Raw genomic sequence first — 21,560 nt, forward strand, 5'->3', positions numbered from 1 at the left:
CACTAACCAGACTAGCCAGGATAACCACACTAACCAGACTAGCCAGGATAACCACTCTAACCAGGCTAGCCTGGATAACCACACTAACCAGACTAGCCAGGATAACCACACTAACCAGACTAGCCAGGATAACCACACTAACCAGACTAGCCAGGATAACCACACTAACCAGACTAGCCAGGATAACCACACTAACCAGACTAGCCAGGATAACCACACTAACCAGACTAGCCAGGATAACCACTCTAACCAGGCTAGCCTGGATAACCACAGTATCTAGCCACTAACTGCGATAAGGATTTCATTAAAAACAGGAAGCATCATCAGGATGTGCCAGGGATTACCACATGCCTATTCAATTAAACACTGTAACCAGATAGCCATTACTAATAAAAAAAACATCCAAGCAAATGTGTCATCATCACAGAACTTGATATTAGTTCTTTGAAGCAATAGTGACAGAGATTAAGTTTCATAATAACTTACATAAACACACAATCACACAAACAAACATACACACCCATGAACTGTACACAATGTAAAACACAGAATGAGTTATGTTATGTGAAGACAGCAAACTTTAGGGGATAACCATGGCTCACCTTTTAGTAGGTGTACAATACATAACACAAACACACACAGAGTGGATGGATTCCTCTGATCAGCGCTCTTATTATTGGAACCAGACTCTTCATCCAACCGGGCTCAGCCTACGGCTATGATAACTGCTAGGAGCTTCTATAGCCTCAGTAACGGCTGTAGTTTATGGGGGTATTTAAGGGGGTAGGTGGTGAGGATATGACAGAGATTTTTATTTATTTGTATGTATTAGGGGATTCCCATTAATCTTCCTGGGGTCCAAACACATTAAGGCACTTACATTACACAAAACACAAGATACAACAGCATTCATAGAACGCTAAACATTAGAGATTGCAGGGTTATTTAGATGGTTGGTGATTGAGAACGCTAAACATTAGAGATTGCAGGGTTATTTAGATGGTTGGTGATTGAGAACGCTAAACATTAGAGATTGCAGGGTTATTTAGATGGTTGGTGATTGAGAACGCTAAACATTAGAGATTGCAGGGTTATTTAGATGGTTGGTGGTTGAGAACGCTAAACATTAGAGATTGCAGGGTTATTTAGATGGTTGGTGGTTGAGAACGCTAAACATTAGAGATTGCAGGGTTATTTAGATGGTTGGTGATTGAGAACGCTAAACATTAGAGATTGCAGGGTTATTTAGATGGTTGGTGGTTGAGAACGCTAAACATTAGAGATTGCAGGGTTATTTAGATGGTTGGTGGTTGAGAACGCTAAACATTAGAGATTGCAGGGTTATTTAGATGGTTGGTGGTTGAGAACGCTAAACATTAGAGATTGCAGGGTTATTTAGATGGTTGGTGGTTGAGAACGCTAAACATTAGAGATTGCAGGGTTATTTAGATGGTTGGTGATTGAGAACGCTAAACATTAGAGATTGCAGGGTTATTTAGATGGTTGGTGATTGAGAACGCTAAACATTAGAGATTGCAGGGTTATTTAGATGGTTGGTGATTGAGAACGCTAAACATTAGAGATTGCAGGGTTATTTAGATGGTTGGTGATTGAGAACGCTAAACATTAGAGATTGCAGGGTTATTTAGATGGTTGGTGATTGAGAACGCTAAACATTAGAGATTGCAGGGTTATTTAGATGGTTGGTGGTTGAGAACGCTAAACATTAGAGATTGCAGGGTTATTTAGATGGTTGGTGGTTGAGAACGCTAAACATTAGAGATCGCTGGATTATTTAGATGGTTGGTGGTTGAGAACGCTAAACATTAGAGATCGCAGGGTTATTTAGATGGTTGGTGGTTGAGAACGCTAAACATTAGAGATTGCAGGGTTATTTAGATGGTTGGTGGTTGAGAACGCTAAACATTAGAGATTGCAGGGTTATTTAGATGGTTGGTGATTGAGAACGCTAAACATTAGAGATTGCAGGGTTATTTAGATGGTTGGTGATTGAGAACGCTAAACATTAGAGATTGCAGGGTTATTTAGATGGTTGGTGATTGAGAACGCTAAACATTAGAGATCGATGGATTATTTAGATGGTTGGTGATTGAGAATGCTAAACATTAGAGATTGCAGGGTTATTTAGATGGTTGGTGATTGAGAACGCTAAACATTAGAGATCGATGGATTATTTAGATGGTTGGTGATTGAGAATGCTAAACATTAGAGATTGCAGGGTTATTTAGATGGTTGGTGGTTGAGAACGCTAAACATTCGAGATTGCAGGGTTATTTAGATGGTTGGTGATTGAGAACGCTAAACATTCGAGATTGCAGGGTTATTTAGATGGTTGGTGATTGAGAACGCTAAACATTAGAGATTGCAGGGTTATTTAGATGGTTGGTGGTTGAGAACGCTAAACATTAGAGATTGCAGGGTTATTTAGATGGTTGGTGATTGAGAACGCTAAACATTAGAGATTGCAGGGTTATTTAGATGGTTGGTGATTGAGAACGCTAAACATTAGAGATTGCAGGGTTATTTAGATGGTTGGTGATTGAGAACGCTAAACATTCGAGATTGCAGGGTTATTTAGATGGTTGGTGATTGAGACTGACAGGTTCCAAAGGAGAGAGAAGTGTGTGTGTGTGTGTGTGTGTGTGTGTGTGTGTGTGTGTGTGTGTGTGTGTGTGTGTGTGTGTGTGTGTGTGTGTGTGTGTGTGTGTGTGTGTGTGTGTGTGTGTGTGTGTGTGTGTGTGTGTGTTAAGATGAAAGCGAGCAGAGGGAGTTGTGCCCTAGAGGAGGAATGGCTAATTTCACAGCTTTCACTGCAACAGGATTTATGCCTGGATAATAGAATGTTACTGCAGGGGCCTGGTTACATTACACACCTACTGTATATGCACACATATTATCACATGCACACAGGCAAACTTAAGAGCTGTGTGTCTCACACACACACACACACACACACACACACACACACACACAGAAAACACAAATAAATAATGAGGGAGAGAGAGAGAAACAGAGACGGAGAGAGAGAAACAGAGGGAGAGGGAGAGAGAGAGAAACAGAGGGAGAGGGAGAGAGAGAGAAACAGAGGGAGAGGGAGAGAGAGAGAAACAGAGGGGGAGAGAGAGAAACAGAGGGGGAGAGAGAGAAACAGAGACCGAGAGAGAAACAGAGGGTGAAAGAGAAACAGAGGGAGAGAGAGAGAAACAGAGGGAGAGAGAGAGAAACAGAGGGAGAGAGAGAGAAACAGAGGAAGAGAGAGAAACAGAGGGAGAAAGAGAAACAGAGGGAGAGAGAGAAACAGAGACCAAGAGAGAGAAACAGAGGGAGAGAGAGAGAAACAGAGGGAGAGAGAGAGAAACAGAGGGAGAGAGAGAGAAACAGAGGGAGAGAGAGAGAAACAGAGGGAGAGAGAGAGAGAGAGAGAAACAGAGGGAGAGAGAGAGAAACAGAGACCAAGAGAGAGAAACAGAGGGAGAGAGAGAGAAACAGAGGGAGAGAGAGAGAAACAGAGGGAGAGAGAGAGAAACAGAGGGAGAGAGAGAGAAACAGAGGGAGAGAGAGAGAAACAGAGGGAGAGAGAGAGAAACAGAGGGAGAGAGAGAGAAACAGAGGGGAGAGAGAGAGAGAGAGAGAGAGAGAGAGAGAGAGAGAGAGAGAAACAGAGGGAGAGAGAGAGAGAGAGAGAGAGAGAGAGAGACCAAGAGAGAGAAACAGAGACCAAGAGAGAGAAACAGAGACCAAGAGAGAGAAACAGAGACCAAGAGAGAGAAACAGAGAGAGAGAGAAACAGAGGGAGAGAGAGAAACAGAGGGAGAGAGAGAGAAACAGAGGGAGAGAGAGAGAAACAGAGGGAGAGGGAGAGAGAGAGAAACAGAGGGAGAGAGAGAGAGAGAGAGAGAGAGAGAGAGAGAGAGAAACAGAGGGAGAGGGAGAGAGAGAGAAACAGAGGAGAGAGAGAGAGAGAGAGAGAGAGAGAGAGAGAGAGAGAGAGAGAAACAGAGGGAGTGAGAGAGAGAGAGAGAGACCAAGAGAGATAAACAGAGACCGAGAGAGAGAAACAGAGGGAGAGAGAGAGAAACAGAGGGAGAGAGAGAAACAGAAGGAGAGACAGAGAGAAACAGAGGGAGAGAGAGAGAAACAGAAGGAGAGAGAGAAACAGAAGGAGAGAGAGAGAGAAACAGAGGGAGAGAGAGAGAAACAGAAGGAGAGAGAGAGAGAAACAGAGGGGAGAGAGAGAAACAGAAGGAGAGAGGGAAACAGAAGGAGAGAGAGAGAGAAACAGAGGGAGAGAGAGAGAAACAGAAGGAGAGAGAGAAACAGAGGGAGAGAGAGAGAAACAGAAGGAGAGAGAGAAACAGAAGGAGAGAGAGAGAAACAGAGGGAGAGAGAGAGAAACAGAAGGAGAGAGAGAAACAGAGGGAGAGAGAGAGAAACAGAGACCAAGAAAGAGAAACAGAGGGAGAGAGAGAAACAGAGGGAGAGAGAGAAACAGAGGGAGAGAGAGAAACAGAGGGAGAGGAGAGAGAGAGAAACAGAGGGAGAGAGAGAAACAGAGGGAGAGAGAGAGAGAGAGAGACAGAGGGAGAGAGAGAAACAGAGGGAGAGAGAGAGAGAGAGACAGAGGGAGAGAGAGAAACAGAGGGAGAGGGAGAGAGAGAGAAACAGAGGGAGAGAGAGAAACAGAGGGAGAGGGAGAGAGAGAGAAACAGAGGGAGAGAGAGAAAGGTAAAGAGGAATAAAGAGGGAAAGAGAAATAGAGAGAGTGAAAAAGAAAGAGAAAGAAAGTAAGTCAAAAATAATGTGTTCCAAAAAAGGTCCAGTCACCAGGACCAGAAATACAAATTCCATCTAGACACCGTCGCCCAAGAGCTCATAAACTATACATACCTCAGCCTCAACATCAGCGCCACAGGTAACTTCCACAAAGCTGTGAACGAGATGAGAGACAAGGCAAGAAGGGCCTTCTATGCCATCAAAAGGAACATAAAAATTCAACATACCAATTAGGATCTGGCTAAAAATACTTGAATCAGTCATAGAATCCATTGCCCTTTATGGTTGTGAGGTCTGGGGTCCGCTCACCAACCAACATTTCACAAAATGGGACAAACACCAAATTGAGACTGCATGCAGAAATCTTGCCGATACGCGCTAATTATCAAAATCCAGAAAAGAGACGTTAAATTCTACAACCACCTAAAAGGAAGCCATTCCCAAACCTTCCATTACAAAGCCATCACCTACAGAGAGATGAACCTGGAGAAGAGTCCCCTAAGCAAGCTGGTCCTGGAGCTCTGTCCACAAACACAAACAGACCCCCCCAGAGCCCCAGGACAGCAACACAATTAGACCCAATCAAATCATGAGAAAACTAAAAGATACAAAAAAATGATCATTGGACACATTGAGAAAAAAATACAAAAACAGAGCAAACTAGAATGCTATTTGGCCCTAAACAGAGAGTACACAGTGGCAGAATACCTGACCACTGTGACTGACACAAACTTAAGGAAAGCTTTGACTATATACAGACTCAGTGAGCATAACCTTGCTATTGAGAAAGGCCGCCGTAGGCAGATCTGGCTCTCAAGAGAAGACAGGCTATGTGCACACTGCCCACAAAATGAGGTGGAAACTGAGTTGTACTTCGTAACCGCCTGCCAAATGTATGACCATATTAGAGACACATATTTCCCTCAGATTACACAGATCCACAAAGAATTTGAAAACAAACCCAATTTTGATAAACTCCCATATCTATTGGGTGAAATACCACAGTGTGCCATCACAGCAGCAAGATTTGTGACCTGTTGCCACAAGAAAAGGGCAACCAGTGAAGAACAAACACCATTGTAAATACAACCCATATTTATGTTTATTTATTTTCCATTTTGTACTTTAACGATTTTCACATCGTTACAACACTGTAGAGATGCATAATATGACACTTGTAATGTCTATATTCTTTTGGAACTTCTGTGAGTGTAATGTTTGCTGTTGTCACTTCTTTTATTATCAACTGCATCTGCTTTGACAATGTTAACAGTTGTTTCCCATGCCAATTGAGAGAGATACAGAGAGACATAGAGAGAGACAGAGAGACATAGAGAGAGACAGAGAGACATAGAGAGATATAGAGAGATATAGAGAGATACAGAGAGACATGGAGAGATACAGAGAGACATAGAGAGATACAGAGAGACATGGAGAGATACAGAGAGACATAGAGAGAGACAGAGAGACATAGAGAGATACAGAGAGACATAGAGAGAGACAGAGAGACATAGAGAGAGACAGAGAGACATGGAGAGATACAGAGAGACATAGAGAGATACAGAGAGACATGGAGAGAGACAGAGAGACATAGAGAGATACAGAGAGACATAGAGAGAGACAGAGAGACATGGAGAGATACAGAGAGACATAGAGAGATACAGAGAGACATAAAGAGATACAGAGAGACATGGAGAGATACAGAGAGACATAGAGAGAGACAGAGAGACATAGAGAGATACAGAGAGACATAGAGAGATACAGAGAGACATAAAGAGATACAGAGAGACATAGAGAGATACAGAGAGACATAGAGAGAGACAGAGAGACATAGAGAGATATAGAGAGATATAGAGAGATACAGAGAGACATGGAGAGATACAGAGAGACATAGAGAGATACAGAGAGACATGGAGAGATACAGAGAGACATGGAGAGATACAGAGAGACATAGAGAGATACAGAGAGACATAGAGAGATACAGAGAGACATAGAGAGATACAGAGAGACATAGAGAGAGACAGAGACATAGAGAGAGACAGAGAGACATAGAGAGATACAGAGAGACATAGAGAGATACAGAGAGACATGGAGAGATACAGAGAGACATAGAGAGATACAGAGAGACATAGAGAGAGACAGAGAGACATAGAGAGAGACAGAGAGACATAGAGAGATACAGAGAGACATAGAGAGATACAGAGAGACATGGAGAGATACAGAGAGACATAGAGAGATACAGAGAGACATGGAGAGATACAGAGAGACATAGAGAGATACAGAGAGACATGGAGAGATACAGAGAGACATAGAGAGATACAGAGAGACATGGAGAGATACAGAGAGACAGAGAGATACAGAGAGACATAGAGAGATACAGAGAGACATGGAGAGATACAGAGAGACATAGAGAGATACAGAGAGACATAGAGAGAGACAGAGAGACATAGAGAGATACAGAGAGACATAGAGAGATACAGAGAGACATAGAGAGATACAGAGAGACATAGAGAGATACAGAGAGACATAGAGAGATACAGAGAGACATAGAGAGATACAGAGAGACATAGAGAGATACAGAGAGACATAGAGAGAGACAGAGAGACATAGAGAGAGACAGAGAGACATAGAGAGAGACAGAGAGACATAGAGAGATACAGAGAGACATAGAGAGATACAGAGAGACATAGAGAGATACAGAGAGACATAGAGAGATACAGAGAGACATAGAGAGATACAGAGAGACATAGAGAGAGACAGAGAGACATAGAGAGAGACAGAGAGACATAGAGAGATACAGAGAGACATAGAGAGATACAGAGAGACATAGAGAGATACAGAGAGACATGGAGAGATACAGAGAGACATAGAGAGATACAGAGAGACATAGAGAGATACATAGAGAGAGACAGAGACATGGAGAGATACATAGAGAGAGACAGAGACATGGAGAGAGACAGAGACAGAGACATGGACAGAGACATGGAGAGAGACAGAGACATGGAGAGAGACAGAGACATGGAGAGATACATAGAGAGAGACAGAGACATGGAGAGAGACAGAGACATGGAGAGAGACAGAGACATAGAGAGAGAAAGAGACATGGAGAGAGACAGAGACATGGAGAGAGACAGAGACATGGAGAGAGACAGAGACATGGTGAGAGACAGAGACATGGGAGAGACAGAGACATGGAGAGAGACAGAGACATAGAGAGAGACAGAGACACGGAGCGAGACAGAGACACGGAGAGAGACAGAGACACGGAGAGAGACAGAGACATGGAGAGAGACAGAGACATGGAGCGAGACAGAGACATGGAGCGAGACAGAGACATGGAGCGAGACAGAGACATGGAGCGAGACAGAGACATGGAGCGAGACAGAGACATGGAGAGAGACAGAGACATGGAGAGAGACATGGAGCGAGACAGAGACATGGAGAGAGACATGGAGAGAGACAGAGACATGGAGAGAGACATGGAGAGAGACAGAGACATGGAGCGAGACAGAGACATGGAGCGAGACAGAGACATGGAGCGAGACAGAGACATGGAGCGAGACAGAGACATGGAGCGAGACAGAGACATGGAACGAGACAGAGACATGGAGCGAGACAGAGACATGGATCGAGACAGAGAAATGGAGCGAGACAGAGACATGGAGCGAGACAGAGACATGGAACGAGACAGAGACATGGAACGAGACAGAGACATGGAGAGAGACAGAGACATGGAGAGAGACAGAGACATGGAGAGAGAAATGGAGAGAGACAGAGATGTGGAGAGAGACATGGAGAGAGACAGAGACATGGAGAGAGACAGAGACATGGAGAGAGACATGGAGAGAGACAGAGACATGGAGAGAGACATGGAGAGAGACAGAGACATGGAGAGAGACAGAGACATGGAGAGAGACAGAGACATGGAGAGAGACATGGAGAGAGACAGAGACATGGAGCGAGACAGAGACATGGAGAGAGACAGAGACATGGAGCGAGACAGAGACATGGAGAGAGACAGAGACATGGAGAGAGACAGAGAGACATAGAGAGATACAGAGAGACATGGAGAGATACAGAGAGACATGGAGAGATACAGAGAGACATAGAGAGATACAGAGAGACATAGAGAGATACAGAGAGACATAGAGAGATACAGAGAGACATAGAGAGAGACAGAGACATAGAGAGATACAGAGAGACATAGAGAGATACAGAGAGACATAGAGAGATACAGAGAGACATAGAGAGAGACAGAGAGACATAGAGAGAGACAGAGAGACATAGAGAGATACAGAGAGACATAGAGAGATACAGAGAGACATGGAGAGATACAGAGAGACATAGAGAGATACAGAGAGACATAGAGAGAGACAGAGAGACATAGAGAGAGACAGAGAGACATAGAGAGATACAGAGAGACATAGAGAGATACAGAGAGACATGGAGAGATACAGAGAGACATAGAGAGATACAGAGAGACATGGAGAGATACAGAGACATAGAGAGATACAGAGAGACATGGAGAGATACAGAGAGACATAGAGAGATACAGAGAGACATGGAGAGATACAGAGAGACAGAGAGATACAGAGAGACATAGAGAGATACAGAGAGACATGGAGAGATACAGAGAGACATAGAGAGATACAGAGAGACATAGAGAGAGACAGAGAGACATAGAGAGATACAGAGAGACATAGAGAGATACAGAGAGACATAGAGAGATACAGAGAGACATAGAGAGATACAGAGAGACATAGAGAGATACAGAGAGACATAGAGATACAGAGAGACATAGAGAGATACAGAGAGACATAGAGAGAGACAGAGAGACATAGAGAGAGACATAGAGAGATACAAAGAGACATAGAGAGATACAGAGAGACATAGAGAGATACAGAGAGACATAGAGAGATACAGAGAGACATAGAGAGATACAGAGAGACATAGAGAGATACAGAGAGACATAGAGAGAGACAGAGAGACATAGAGAGAGACAGAGAGACATAGAGAGAGACAGAGAGACATAGAGAGATACAGAGAGACATAGAGAGATACAGAGAGACATGGAGAGATACAGAGAGACATGGAGAGAGATACAGAGAGACATAGAGAGATACATAGAGAGAGACAGAGACGTGGAGAGAGACAGAGAAATGGAGAGAGACAGAGACATGGAGAGATACATAGAGAGAGACAGAGACATGGAGAGAGACAGAGACATGGACAGAGACATGGAGAGAGACAGAGACATGGAGAGAGACAGAGACATGGAGAGATACATAGAGAGAGACAGAGACATGGAGAGAGACAGAGACATGGAGAGAGACAGAGACATGGAGAGAGACAGAGACATGGAGAGAGACAGAGACATGGAGAGAGACAGACATGGAGAGAGACAGACATGGAGAGAGACAGACATGGAGAGAGACAGAGACATGGAGAGAGACAGAGACATGGAGAGAGACATGGAGAGAGACATGGAGAGAGACAGAGACATGGAGAGAGACATGGAGAGAGACAGAGACATGGAGAGAGACAGAGACAGAGACATGGAGAGAGACATGGAGAGAGACAGAGACATGGAGAGAGACATGGAGAGAGACAGAGACATGGAGAGAGACAGACATGGAGAGAGACAGACATGGAGAGAGACAGACATGGAGAGAGACAGACATGGAGAGAGACAGAGACATGGAGAGAGACAGACATGGAGAGAGACAGAGACAGGGAGAGAGACAGACATGGAGAGACAGAGACATGGAGAGAGACAGAGACACGGAGAGAGACAGACATGGAGAGAGACAGACATGGAGAGAGACAGAGACACGGAGAGAGACAGACATGGAGAGAGACAGACATGGAGAGAGACAGAGACACGGAGAGAGACAGACATGGAGAGAGACAGAGACATGGAGAGAGACAGACATGGAGAGAGACAGACATGGAGAGAGACAGACATGGAGAGAGACAGACATGGAGAGAGACAGACATGGAGAGAGACAGACATGGAGAGAGACAGACATGGAGAGAGACAGACATGGAGAGAGACAGACATGGAGAGAGACAGACATGGAGAGGAGACAGAGACACGGAGAGAGAGACAGACAGACATGGAGAGAGACAGACATGGAGAGAGACAGACATGGAGAGAGAGAGACATGGAGAGAGACAGAGACATGGAGAGAGACAGAGACATGGAGAGAGACAGAGACATGGAGAGAGAGACAGAGACACATGGAGAGAGACAGAGACATGGAGAGACAGACATGGAGAGAGACAGAGACATGGAGAGAGAGAGAGACATGGAGAGAGACAGACATGGAGAGAGACAGAGACATGGAGAGACAGAGACATGGAGAGAGAGACATGGAGAGAGACAGAGACATGGAGAGAGACAGATGGAGAGAGACATGAGAGAGACAGAGACATGGAGAGAGACAGAGACATGGAGAGAGACAGAGACATGGAGAGAGACAGAGACATGGAGAGAGACAGACACATGGAGAGAGACAGACATGGGAGAGAGACAGAGACATGGGAGAGAGAGACATGGAGAGAGACAGAGACACGGAGAGAGACAGACATGGAGAGAGACAGACATGGAGAGAGACATGGAGAGACATGGATGGAGAGACAGAGACACGAGGAGAGAGACAGACACGGAGAGAGACAGAGACATGGAGAGAGACAGAGACATGGGAGAGAGACAGAGACATGGAGAGAGACAGAGACATGGAGAGAGACAGACATGGAGAGAGACAGAGACATGGAGAGAGACAGAGACACGGAGAGAGACAGAGACATGGAGAGAGACAGAGACATGGAGAGAGGAGAGAGACAGAGACATGGAGAGAGACAGAGACATGGAGAGAGACAGAGACATGGAGAGAGACAGACATGGAGAGAGACAGACATGGAGAGAGACAGAGACATGGAGAGAGACAGAGACATGAGAGAGACAGAGACATGGAGAGAGACAGAGACATGGAGAGAGACAGAGACATGGAGAGAGACAGAGACATGGAGAGAGACAGAGACATGGAGAGAGACAGAGACACGGAGAGAGACAGAGACATGGAGAGAGACAGACATGGAGAGAGACAGACATGGAGAGAGACAGAGACATGGAGAGAGACAGAGACATGGAGAGAGACAGAGACATGGAGAGAGACAGAGACATGACATGGAGAGAGACAGACATGGAGAGAGACAGACATGGAGAGAGACAGAGACATGGAGAGAGACATGGAGAGAGACAGAGACATGGAGAGAGACAGAGACAGACAGAGACATGGAGAGAGACAGAGACATGGAGAGAGACAGAGACATGGAGAGAGACAGAGACATGAGAGAGAGACAGAGACAGACATGGAGAGAGACAGACATGGAGAGAGACAGAGACATGGAGAGAGACAGAGACACGGAGAGAGACAGACACGGAGAGAGACAGAGACATGGAGAGAGACAGAGACATGGAGAGAGACAGAGACATGGAGAGAGACAGAGACATGGAGAGAGACAGACATGGAGAGAGACAGACATGGAGAGAGACAGACATGGAGAGAGACAGAGACATGGAGAGAGACAGAGACATGGAGAGAGACAGAGACATGGAGAGAGACAGAGACATGGAGAGAGACAGACATGGAGAGAGACAGACATGGAGAGAGACAGAGACATGGAGAGAGCAGACAGACATGGAGAGAGACAGACATGGAGAGAGACAGACATGGAGAGAGACAGAGACAGACATGGGAGAGAGACAGACATGGAGAGAGACAGAGACAGAGACATGGAGAGAGACAGACATGGAGAGAGACAGACATGGAGAGAGACAGAGACATGGAGAGAGACAGAGACATGGAGAGAGACAGAGACATGGAGAGAGACAGAGACATGGAGAGAGACAGAGACATGGAGAGAGACAGACAGACATGGAGACAGAGACACAGAGACATGGAGAGAGACAGAGACATGGAGAGAGACAGAGACATGGAGAGAGACAGAGACATGGACAGACAGAGAGAGACAGACATGGAGAGACAGAGACAGACATGGAGAGAGACAGAGACATGGAGAGAGACAGGACATGGAGAGAGACAGAGACATGGAGAGAGACAGAGACATGGAGAGAGACAGAGACATGGAGAGAGACAGAGACATGGAGAGAGACAGAGACATGGAGAGAGACAGAGACATGGAGAGAGACAGAGACATGGAGAGAGACAGACATGGAGAGAGACAGACATGGAGAGAGACAGAGACACGGAGAGAGACAGACATGGAGAGAGACAGACATGGAGAGAGACAGAGACAGAGACAGGATGGAGAGACAGACATGGAGAGAGACAGAGACATGGAGAGAGACAGACATGGAGAGAGACAGACATGGAGAGAGACAGAGACATGGAGAGAGACAGAGACATGGAGAGAGACAGAGACATGGAGAGAGACAGAGACATGGAGAGAGACAGAGACATGGAGAGAGACAGAGACATGGAGAGAGACAGAGACATGGAGAGAGACAGAGACATGGAGAGAGACAGAGACATGGAGAGAGACAGAGACATGGAGAGAGACAGAGACATGGAGAGAGACAGAGACACGGAGAGAGACAGACATGGAGAGAGACAGAGACATGGACATGGAGAGAGACAGACATGGAGAGAGACAGACATGGAGAGAGACAGAGACATGGAGAGAGACAGACATGGAGAGAGACAGACATGGAGAGAGACAGACATGGAGAGAGACAGAGACACGGAGAGAGACAGACATGGGAGAGAGACATGGAGAGAGAGACATGGAGAGAGACAGACATGGAGAGAGACAGACATGGAGAGAGACAGAGACACGGAGAGAGACAGAGACATGGAGAGAGACAGAGACATGGAGAGAGACAGAGACATGGAGAGAGACAGAGACATGGAGAGAGACAGAGACATGGAGAGAGACAGAGACATGGAGAGAGACAGAGACAGAGACAGAGACATGGAGAGAGACAGAGACATGGAGAGAGACAGAGACATGGAGAGAGACAGAGACATGGAGAGAGACAGACATGGAGAGAGACAGAGACATGGAGAGAGACAGAGACATGGAGAGAGACAGAGACATGGAGAGAGACAGACATGGAGAGAGACAGAGACATGGAGAGAGACAGAGACATGGAGAGAGACAGAGACATGGAGAGAGACAGAGACATGGAGAGAGACAGACATGGAGAGAGACAGACATGGAGAGAGACAGAGACACGGAGAGAGACAGACATGGAGAGAGACAGACATGGAGAGAGACAGAGACACAGAGGAGAGAGACAGAGACATGGAGAGAGACAGAGACATGGAGAGAGACAGAGACATGGAGAGAGACAGACATGGGAGAGAGACAGAGACATGGAGAGAGACAGAGACATGGAGAGAGACAGAGACATGGAGAGAGAGACAGAGACATGGAGAGAGACAGAGACATGGGAGAGAGACAGAGACATGGAGAGAGACAGAGACATGGAGAGAGACAGAGACATGGAGAGAGACAGAGACATGGAGAGAGACAGAGACATGGAGAGAGGAGACAGAGACAGAGACATGGAGAGAGACAGAGACATGGAGAGAGACAGACATGGAGAGAGACAGAGACAGAGACATGGAGAGAGACAGAGACATGGAGAGACAGACAGAGACATGGACATGGAGAGAGACAGAGACATGGAGAGAGACAGAGACATGGAGAGAGACAGAGACATGGAGAGAGACAGACATGGAGAGAGACAGACATGGAGAGAGACAGAGACACGGAGAGAGACAGACATGGAGAGAGACAGACATGGAGAGAGACAGAGACAGACATGGAGGAGAGAGACAGACATGGAGAGAGACAGAGACACATGGAGAGAGACAGAGACATGGAGAGAGACAGACAGACATGGAGAGAGACAGAGACATGGAGAGAGACAGACATGGAGAGAGACAGAGACATGGAGAGAGACAGAGACATGGAGAGAGACAGAGACACGGAGAGAGACAGACATGGAGAGAGACAGAGACACGGAGAGAGACAGAGACATGGAGAGAGACAGAGACATGGAGAGAGACAGACATGGAGAGAGACAGAGACACGGAGAGAGACAGACATGGAGAGAGACAGAGACATGGAGAGAGACAGAGACATGGAGAGAGACAGAGACATGGAGAGAGACAGAGACATGGAGAGAGACAGACATGGAGAGAGACAGAGACATGGGAGAGAGACAGAGACATGGAGAGAGACAGACATGGAGAGAGACAGAGACATGGAGGAGAGAGACAGAGACATGGAGAGAGACAGAGACATGGAAGACAGAGACATGGAGAGAGACAGAGACACGGAGAGAGACAGACATGGAGAGAGACAGAGACACGGAGAGAGACAGAGACACGGAGAGAGACAGAGACATGGAGAGAGACAGAGACATGGAGAGAGACAGACATGGAGAGAGACAGACATGGAGAGAGACAGACATGGACAGAGAGACAGAGACATGGAGAGAGACAGAGACATGGAGAGAGACAGAGACATGGAGAGAGAGAGACAGAGACACGGAGAGAGACAGACATGGAGAGAGACAGAGACATGGAGAGAGACAGAGACACGGAGAGAGACAGAGACATGGAGAGAGACAGACATGGAGAGAGACAGAGACACGGGAGAGAGACATGGGAGAGAGACAGAGACACGGAGAGAGACAGAGACATGGAGAGAGACAGACATGGAGAGAGAGACATGGAGAGACACGGAGAGAGACATGGAGAGAGACAGAGACACGGAGAGAGACAGAGACATGGAGAGAGACAGACATGGAGAGAGACAGAGACACGGAGAGAGACATGGAGAGAGACAGACATGGAGAGAGACAGACATGGAGAGAGACAGACATGGAGAGAGACAGACATGGAGAGAGACAGACAGACATGGAGAGAGACAGACATGGAGAGAGACAGACATGGAGAGAGACAGAGACACGGAGAGAGACAGAGACACAGAGACAGAGAGACAGAGACACGGAGAGAGACAGACATGGAGAGAGAGAGACACAGAGACAGAGACATGGAGAGAGACAGACATGGAGAGAGACAGACATGGAGAGAGACAGAGACACGGAGAGAGACAGACATGGAGAGAGACAGACATGGAGAGAGACAGACATGGAGAGAGACAGAGACATGGAGAGAGACAGAGACATGGAGAGAGAGACAGAGACATGGAGAGAGACAGACATGGAGAGAGACAGAGACATGGAGAGAGACAGAGACATGGAGAGAGACAGAGACATGGAGAGAGACAGAGACATGGAGAGAGACATGGAGAGAGACAGAGACATGGAGAGAGACAGAGACACGGAGAGAGACAGAGACATGGAGAGAGACAGAGACACGGAGAGAGACAGAGACATGGAGAGAGACATGGAGAGAGACAGAGACATGGAGAGAGACAGACATGGAGAGAGACAGAGACATGGAGAGAGACAGACATGGAGAGAGACAGAGACAGAGACACGGAGAGAGACAGAGACATGGAGAGAGACAGAGACATGGAGAGAGACAGAGACATGGGAGAGAGACAGAGACATGGAGAGAGACAGACAGACAGAGACATGGAGAGAGACAGACATGGAGAGAGACAGACATGGAGAGAGACAGAGACATGGAGAGAGACAGAGACATGGAGAGAGACAGAGACATGGAGAGAGACAGACATGGAGAGAGACAGAGACATGGAGAGAGACAGAGACACGGAGAGAGACAGAGACATGGAGAGAGACAGACACGGAGAGAGACAGAGACATCGAAAGGAAGAGCGAAGAGAAAGAGACATGGAGAGAGACAGAGACATGGAGAGAGACAGACATGGAGAGAGACAGAGACATGGAGAGAGACAGACATGGAGAGAGACAGAGACATGGAGAGAGACAGACATGGAGAGAGACAGAGACACGGAGAGAGACAGAGACATGGAGAGAGACAGACACGGAGAGAGACAGAGACATGGAGAGAGACAGACACGTAGAGAGACAGAGACACGGAGAGAGACAGACATGGAGAGAGACAGACATGGAGAGAGACAGAGACACGGAGAGAGACAGACATGGAGAGAGACAGACATGGAGAGAGACAGAGACACGGAGAGAGACAGAGACACGGAGAGAGACAGACATGGAGACAGAGACATCGAAAGGAAGAGCGAAGAGAAAGAGACATGGAGAGAGACAGACATGGAGAGAGACAGACATGGAGAGAGACAGACATGGAGAGAGACAGACATGGAGAGAGACAGACATGGAGAGAGACAGACATGGAGAGAGACAGAGACACGGAGAGAGACAGACATGGAGAGAGACAGAGACACGGAGAGAGACAGACATGGAGAGAGACAGAGACATCGAAAGGAAGAGCGAAGAGAAAGAGAGAGGAAGAGTGAAACAAAAGACAGACTGAGACCCAGACAGAGGTGAAAGAACTGTGGTGAATGAAAGAGAAGCTTTAATACAGAAATACTCTTCTTTATCCACGAAGCTCAGGAGGGGAAATTAGAAAAAGATTGCCAAGAAAAGTAATATTTAACACACATACACGCACGCACACAAAACACACACGCATGCACACACACACACAATGGAACACGAGTATGCACATACACACACAAACACATCCCCTGACAGACACAAAGCTCAGTTTATGTGGGAGAACAGAACGACCTGAAGCCCAGGCAGTCTCAGGAGCAAACCAGGGTTGGGGTCAATTCCATTTCAATTCAGGAAGTACACGGAAATTCCAATTCCAATTCTTTTCAATGCTTTTCAATAAGAAACATTTGGAATTGGAATTTGGTTTACTTTCTGAATTGACTGTAATTGAAATGGAATTGACCCCAACCCTGGCACAAACTCATGCACACACCCCTCACCTCTGATCCCCAGACTCGGGTGAAATACTGACTCCACTCAATGAAAACATTGAGGAGCAAAGTGGGAAAATCAGTCTCCAAGCATTATGTCAGTATGGACTACATTACAAGGTGTGAGAAAAGTCCTCTTTCTTAGGATATTGTGCACTACTTATCGCCAGACACACACGTCTCTCCCTCTCTCAACAGAGCTCTGCTTGCCACACTATTGCTGTTGTATTAGTCGGGCCTGGCCTTCATTTACATTCATAAACCTGTCAGATGGCCCGAACTCTAACCATGTATCTAACCTCTGACCTCTACTAACCCCTACCTACAGAAGGTGCCCTACCCAATTAACCCCTGACCTTATTAACCCATGGGCCCTGACACTAAACACAGCCAATAGGCATCCAGGAAGTACCTGATAGGTTTATCCGTTTTACATTACTGGTACTTTGGCAACATTATGCAAACACACAGTTTCTCTCTGCCTTTCTTCATCCTCCTCCCTTCTGCTCTCTTCATCCTCCCTTCTGCTCTCTTCATCCTCCCTTCTGCTCTCTTCATCCTCCCTTCTGCTCTCTTCATCCTCCCTTCTGCTCTCTTCATCCTCCTACCTTCTGCTCTCTTCATCCTCCTACCTTCTGCTCTCTTCATCCTCCTCCCTTCTGCTCTCTTCATCCTCCTTCCTTCTGCTCTCTTCATCCTCCTCCCTTCTGCTCTCTTCATCCTCCTCCCTTCTGCTCTCTTCATCCTCCCTTCTGCTCTCTTCATCCTCCTCCCTTCTGCTCTCTTCATCCTCCTCCCTTCTGCTCTCTTCATCCTCCTCCCTTCTGCTCTCTTCATCCTCCCTTCTGCTCTCTTCATCCTCCTTCCTTCTGCTCTCTTCATCCTCCTCCCTTCTGCTCTCTTCATCATCCTCCCTTCTGCTCTCTTCATCCTCCTTCCTTCTGCTCTCTTCATCCTCCTCCCTTCTGCTCTCTTCATCCTCCTCCCTTCTGCTCTCTTCATCCTCCCTTCTGCTCTCTTCATCCTCCTCCCTTCTGCTCTCTTCATCCTCCTCCCTTCTGCTCTCTTCATCCTCCTCCCTTCTGCTCTCTTCATCCTCCCTTCTGCTCTCTTCATCCTCCTTCCTTCTGCTCTCTTCATCCTCCTCCCTTCTGCTCTCTTCATCATCCTCCCTTCTGCTCTCTTCATCCTCCCTTCTGCTCTCTTCATCATCCTCCCTTCTACTCTCTTCATCATCCTCCCTTCTGCTCTCTTCATCCTCCTTCCTTCTGCTCTCTTCATCCTCCTCCCTTCTGCTCTCTTCATCCTCCTCCCTTCTGCTCTCTTCATCCTCCTTCCTTCTGCTCTCTTCATCCTCCTCCCTTCTGCTCTCTTCATCCTCCTCCCTTCTGCTCTCTTCATCCTCCTCCCTTCTGCTCTCTTCATCCTCCCTTCTGCTCTCTTCATCCTCCTCCCTTCTGCTATCTTCATCCTCCCTTCTGCTCTCTTCATCCTCCTCCCTTCTGCTCTCTTCATCCTCCCTTCTGCTCTCTTCATCCTCCTCCCTTCTGCTCTCTTCATCCTCCTCCCTTCTGCTCTCTTCATCCTCCTCCCTTCTGCTCTCTTCATCCTCCCTTCTGCTCTCTTCATCCTCCTCCCTTCTGCTCTCTTCATCCTCCCTTCTGCTCTCTTCATCCTCCTCCCTTCTGCTCTCTTCATCCTCCCTTCTGCTCTCTTCATCCTCCTCCCTTCTGCTCTCTTCATCCTCTCTTCTGCTCTCTTCATCCTCCTCCCTTCTGCTCTCTTGTCATCCATTTTCTTGCTGCCTTTGCCCTTTCTACCTTCTTTTCCTCACCGCTCTCACACACCCTTTCTTTCTCTCTCTCCTCTCTGTGTGTATTTTTTCTCCCGAAGCTCTTGCTGTGGTTCGCAAGGATCCCACGGAGCAAGGGATAAACCCACTGGAATTCACTATATTTAAACAAGACTCACTCACACACACACACACACACACACACACACACACACACACACACACACACACACACACACACACACACACACACACACACACACACACACACACACACACACACACACACACACACACACACACACACACACACACACACACACACACACACAAAACACCCTTTCCTTCCTCCTTCCCTCCATCACATATTTGTTCTCCTGAGTACACAGGGTCAGTTGTCACAGTCTATCGGACTCACGTGCGCGTGTGTGTGTGTGTGTATGTGTGTGTGTGTGTGTGTGTGTGTGTGTGTGTAGCTGTCAAGATAATAATGACAGGTTTGAACCCTGTGTACTGTATTGATGCTTATCTGACTAAACAGCAGGAATTCACACACATACGTGTGTGTACATCAGCACAAGCAGGGGAGTAATGATTTTACATCAAACAGAACAAATCAGGAAAATCTGAGGTGCTGATTCTCAAGCACAGCACACCCTCCGGTGGGTGATGTAGGTACTACAAAACATTCTATAACAAATGGTGTTTGTTATATTAATCAATTGTTGATATAGCCCCAAAATGTTTTGCATGTCAGCAATCAAGTTTTCAAGATATATAACTTTCGAAATACAGAAATACAGCCGGTATGATGCTTTTCGTGTCCTATGATCCTGCATTAATTCATTTTTGGAATGGGTGGGTGAATGGATTGATTGATTCTTTTCTTAATTCATTTCTTAATTGAACTCACGTTAGTTTGACCCAGGCCCGGTTTGAGATGCTGCCCTCATGCAGCAGGTTGTGACTAAGGTCTAAAACTCTCAGTTTGGCCAATTCACTCAGAACCCCCTCTGGTACCTCCTGTAACTGGTTATCACGCATCCTCAGCTCCTACACACACACACACACACACACACACACACACACAGACACATTTAGTCGCACATAATATAGAAACCCACAAGAATGTATTGTAAGAATGTTCTAGATGGTGATGAGGAGACTCTGACCTGTAGGGAGCGGGGCAGGCCGAGGGGGAGGGAGTGGAACCTGTTCATGTCCAAGCACAGGTACTGGACCCTCTTCAGCGGCTTGAAGGTCAAAGGGGACACGTTGCCGTCATGGAAAAGGTTCTCCTCTAGCTCCAGAGACAACAGATGGAACAGACCTGGGACCCACACACATAAACACGCACACAAAAACACACACACACACACACACACACATATACAGATAAACACACACAAACACACACACACACACACACATACAGATAAACACACACAAACACACGCACACATACATACACACACACACACACACATACAGATAAACACACACACACACACACACATACAGATAAACACACACAAACACACACACACACACACACACACATACAGATAAACACACACACACACACACACACACACATATACAGATAAACACACACAAACACACACACATACAGATAAACACACACAAACACACGCACACATACATACACACACACACACACACATACAGATAAACACACACACACACACACACACATACAGATAAACACACACAAACACATGCACACATACATACACACACAAACACGCACACACACAAACACACACACACACATACAGATAAACACACAAAAACACACACACACACACACACACATACAGATAAACACACAAAAACACACACACACACACACACATACAGATAAACACACACAAACACACGCACACATACATACACACACAAACACGCACACACACACACACAAACACACACACACACACACACACACAGACATACACACACAAACACGCACACACACAAACACGCACACACACAAACACACACACACAGACAT

General features: G+C 46.5%; 1 protein-coding gene across 1 annotated transcript in view; it reads right to left on the minus strand.

Moving 5' to 3' along the window:
- si:dkey-32e6.6 (extracellular matrix protein 2) overlaps nt 1–21,560 on the minus strand; it is a 51,364-nt gene that overhangs the window by 13,093 nt on the left and 16,711 nt on the right. The window contains exons 7-8 of the mRNA XM_042304120.1: nt 20,698–20,855; nt 20,439–20,578 (exon numbers count right to left, since the gene is read on the minus strand). Of these exons, the coding sequence (XP_042160054.1) occupies nt 20,439–20,578; nt 20,698–20,855 (298 nt within the window). The remainder of the gene's footprint in view (nt 1–20,438; nt 20,579–20,697; nt 20,856–21,560) is intronic.

The sequence above is a fragment of the Oncorhynchus tshawytscha genome, linkage group LG22, assembly GCF_018296145.1.
Source record: "Oncorhynchus tshawytscha isolate Ot180627B linkage group LG22, Otsh_v2.0, whole genome shotgun sequence".
Lineage (NCBI taxonomy): Eukaryota > Metazoa > Chordata > Actinopteri > Salmoniformes > Salmonidae > Oncorhynchus > Oncorhynchus tshawytscha.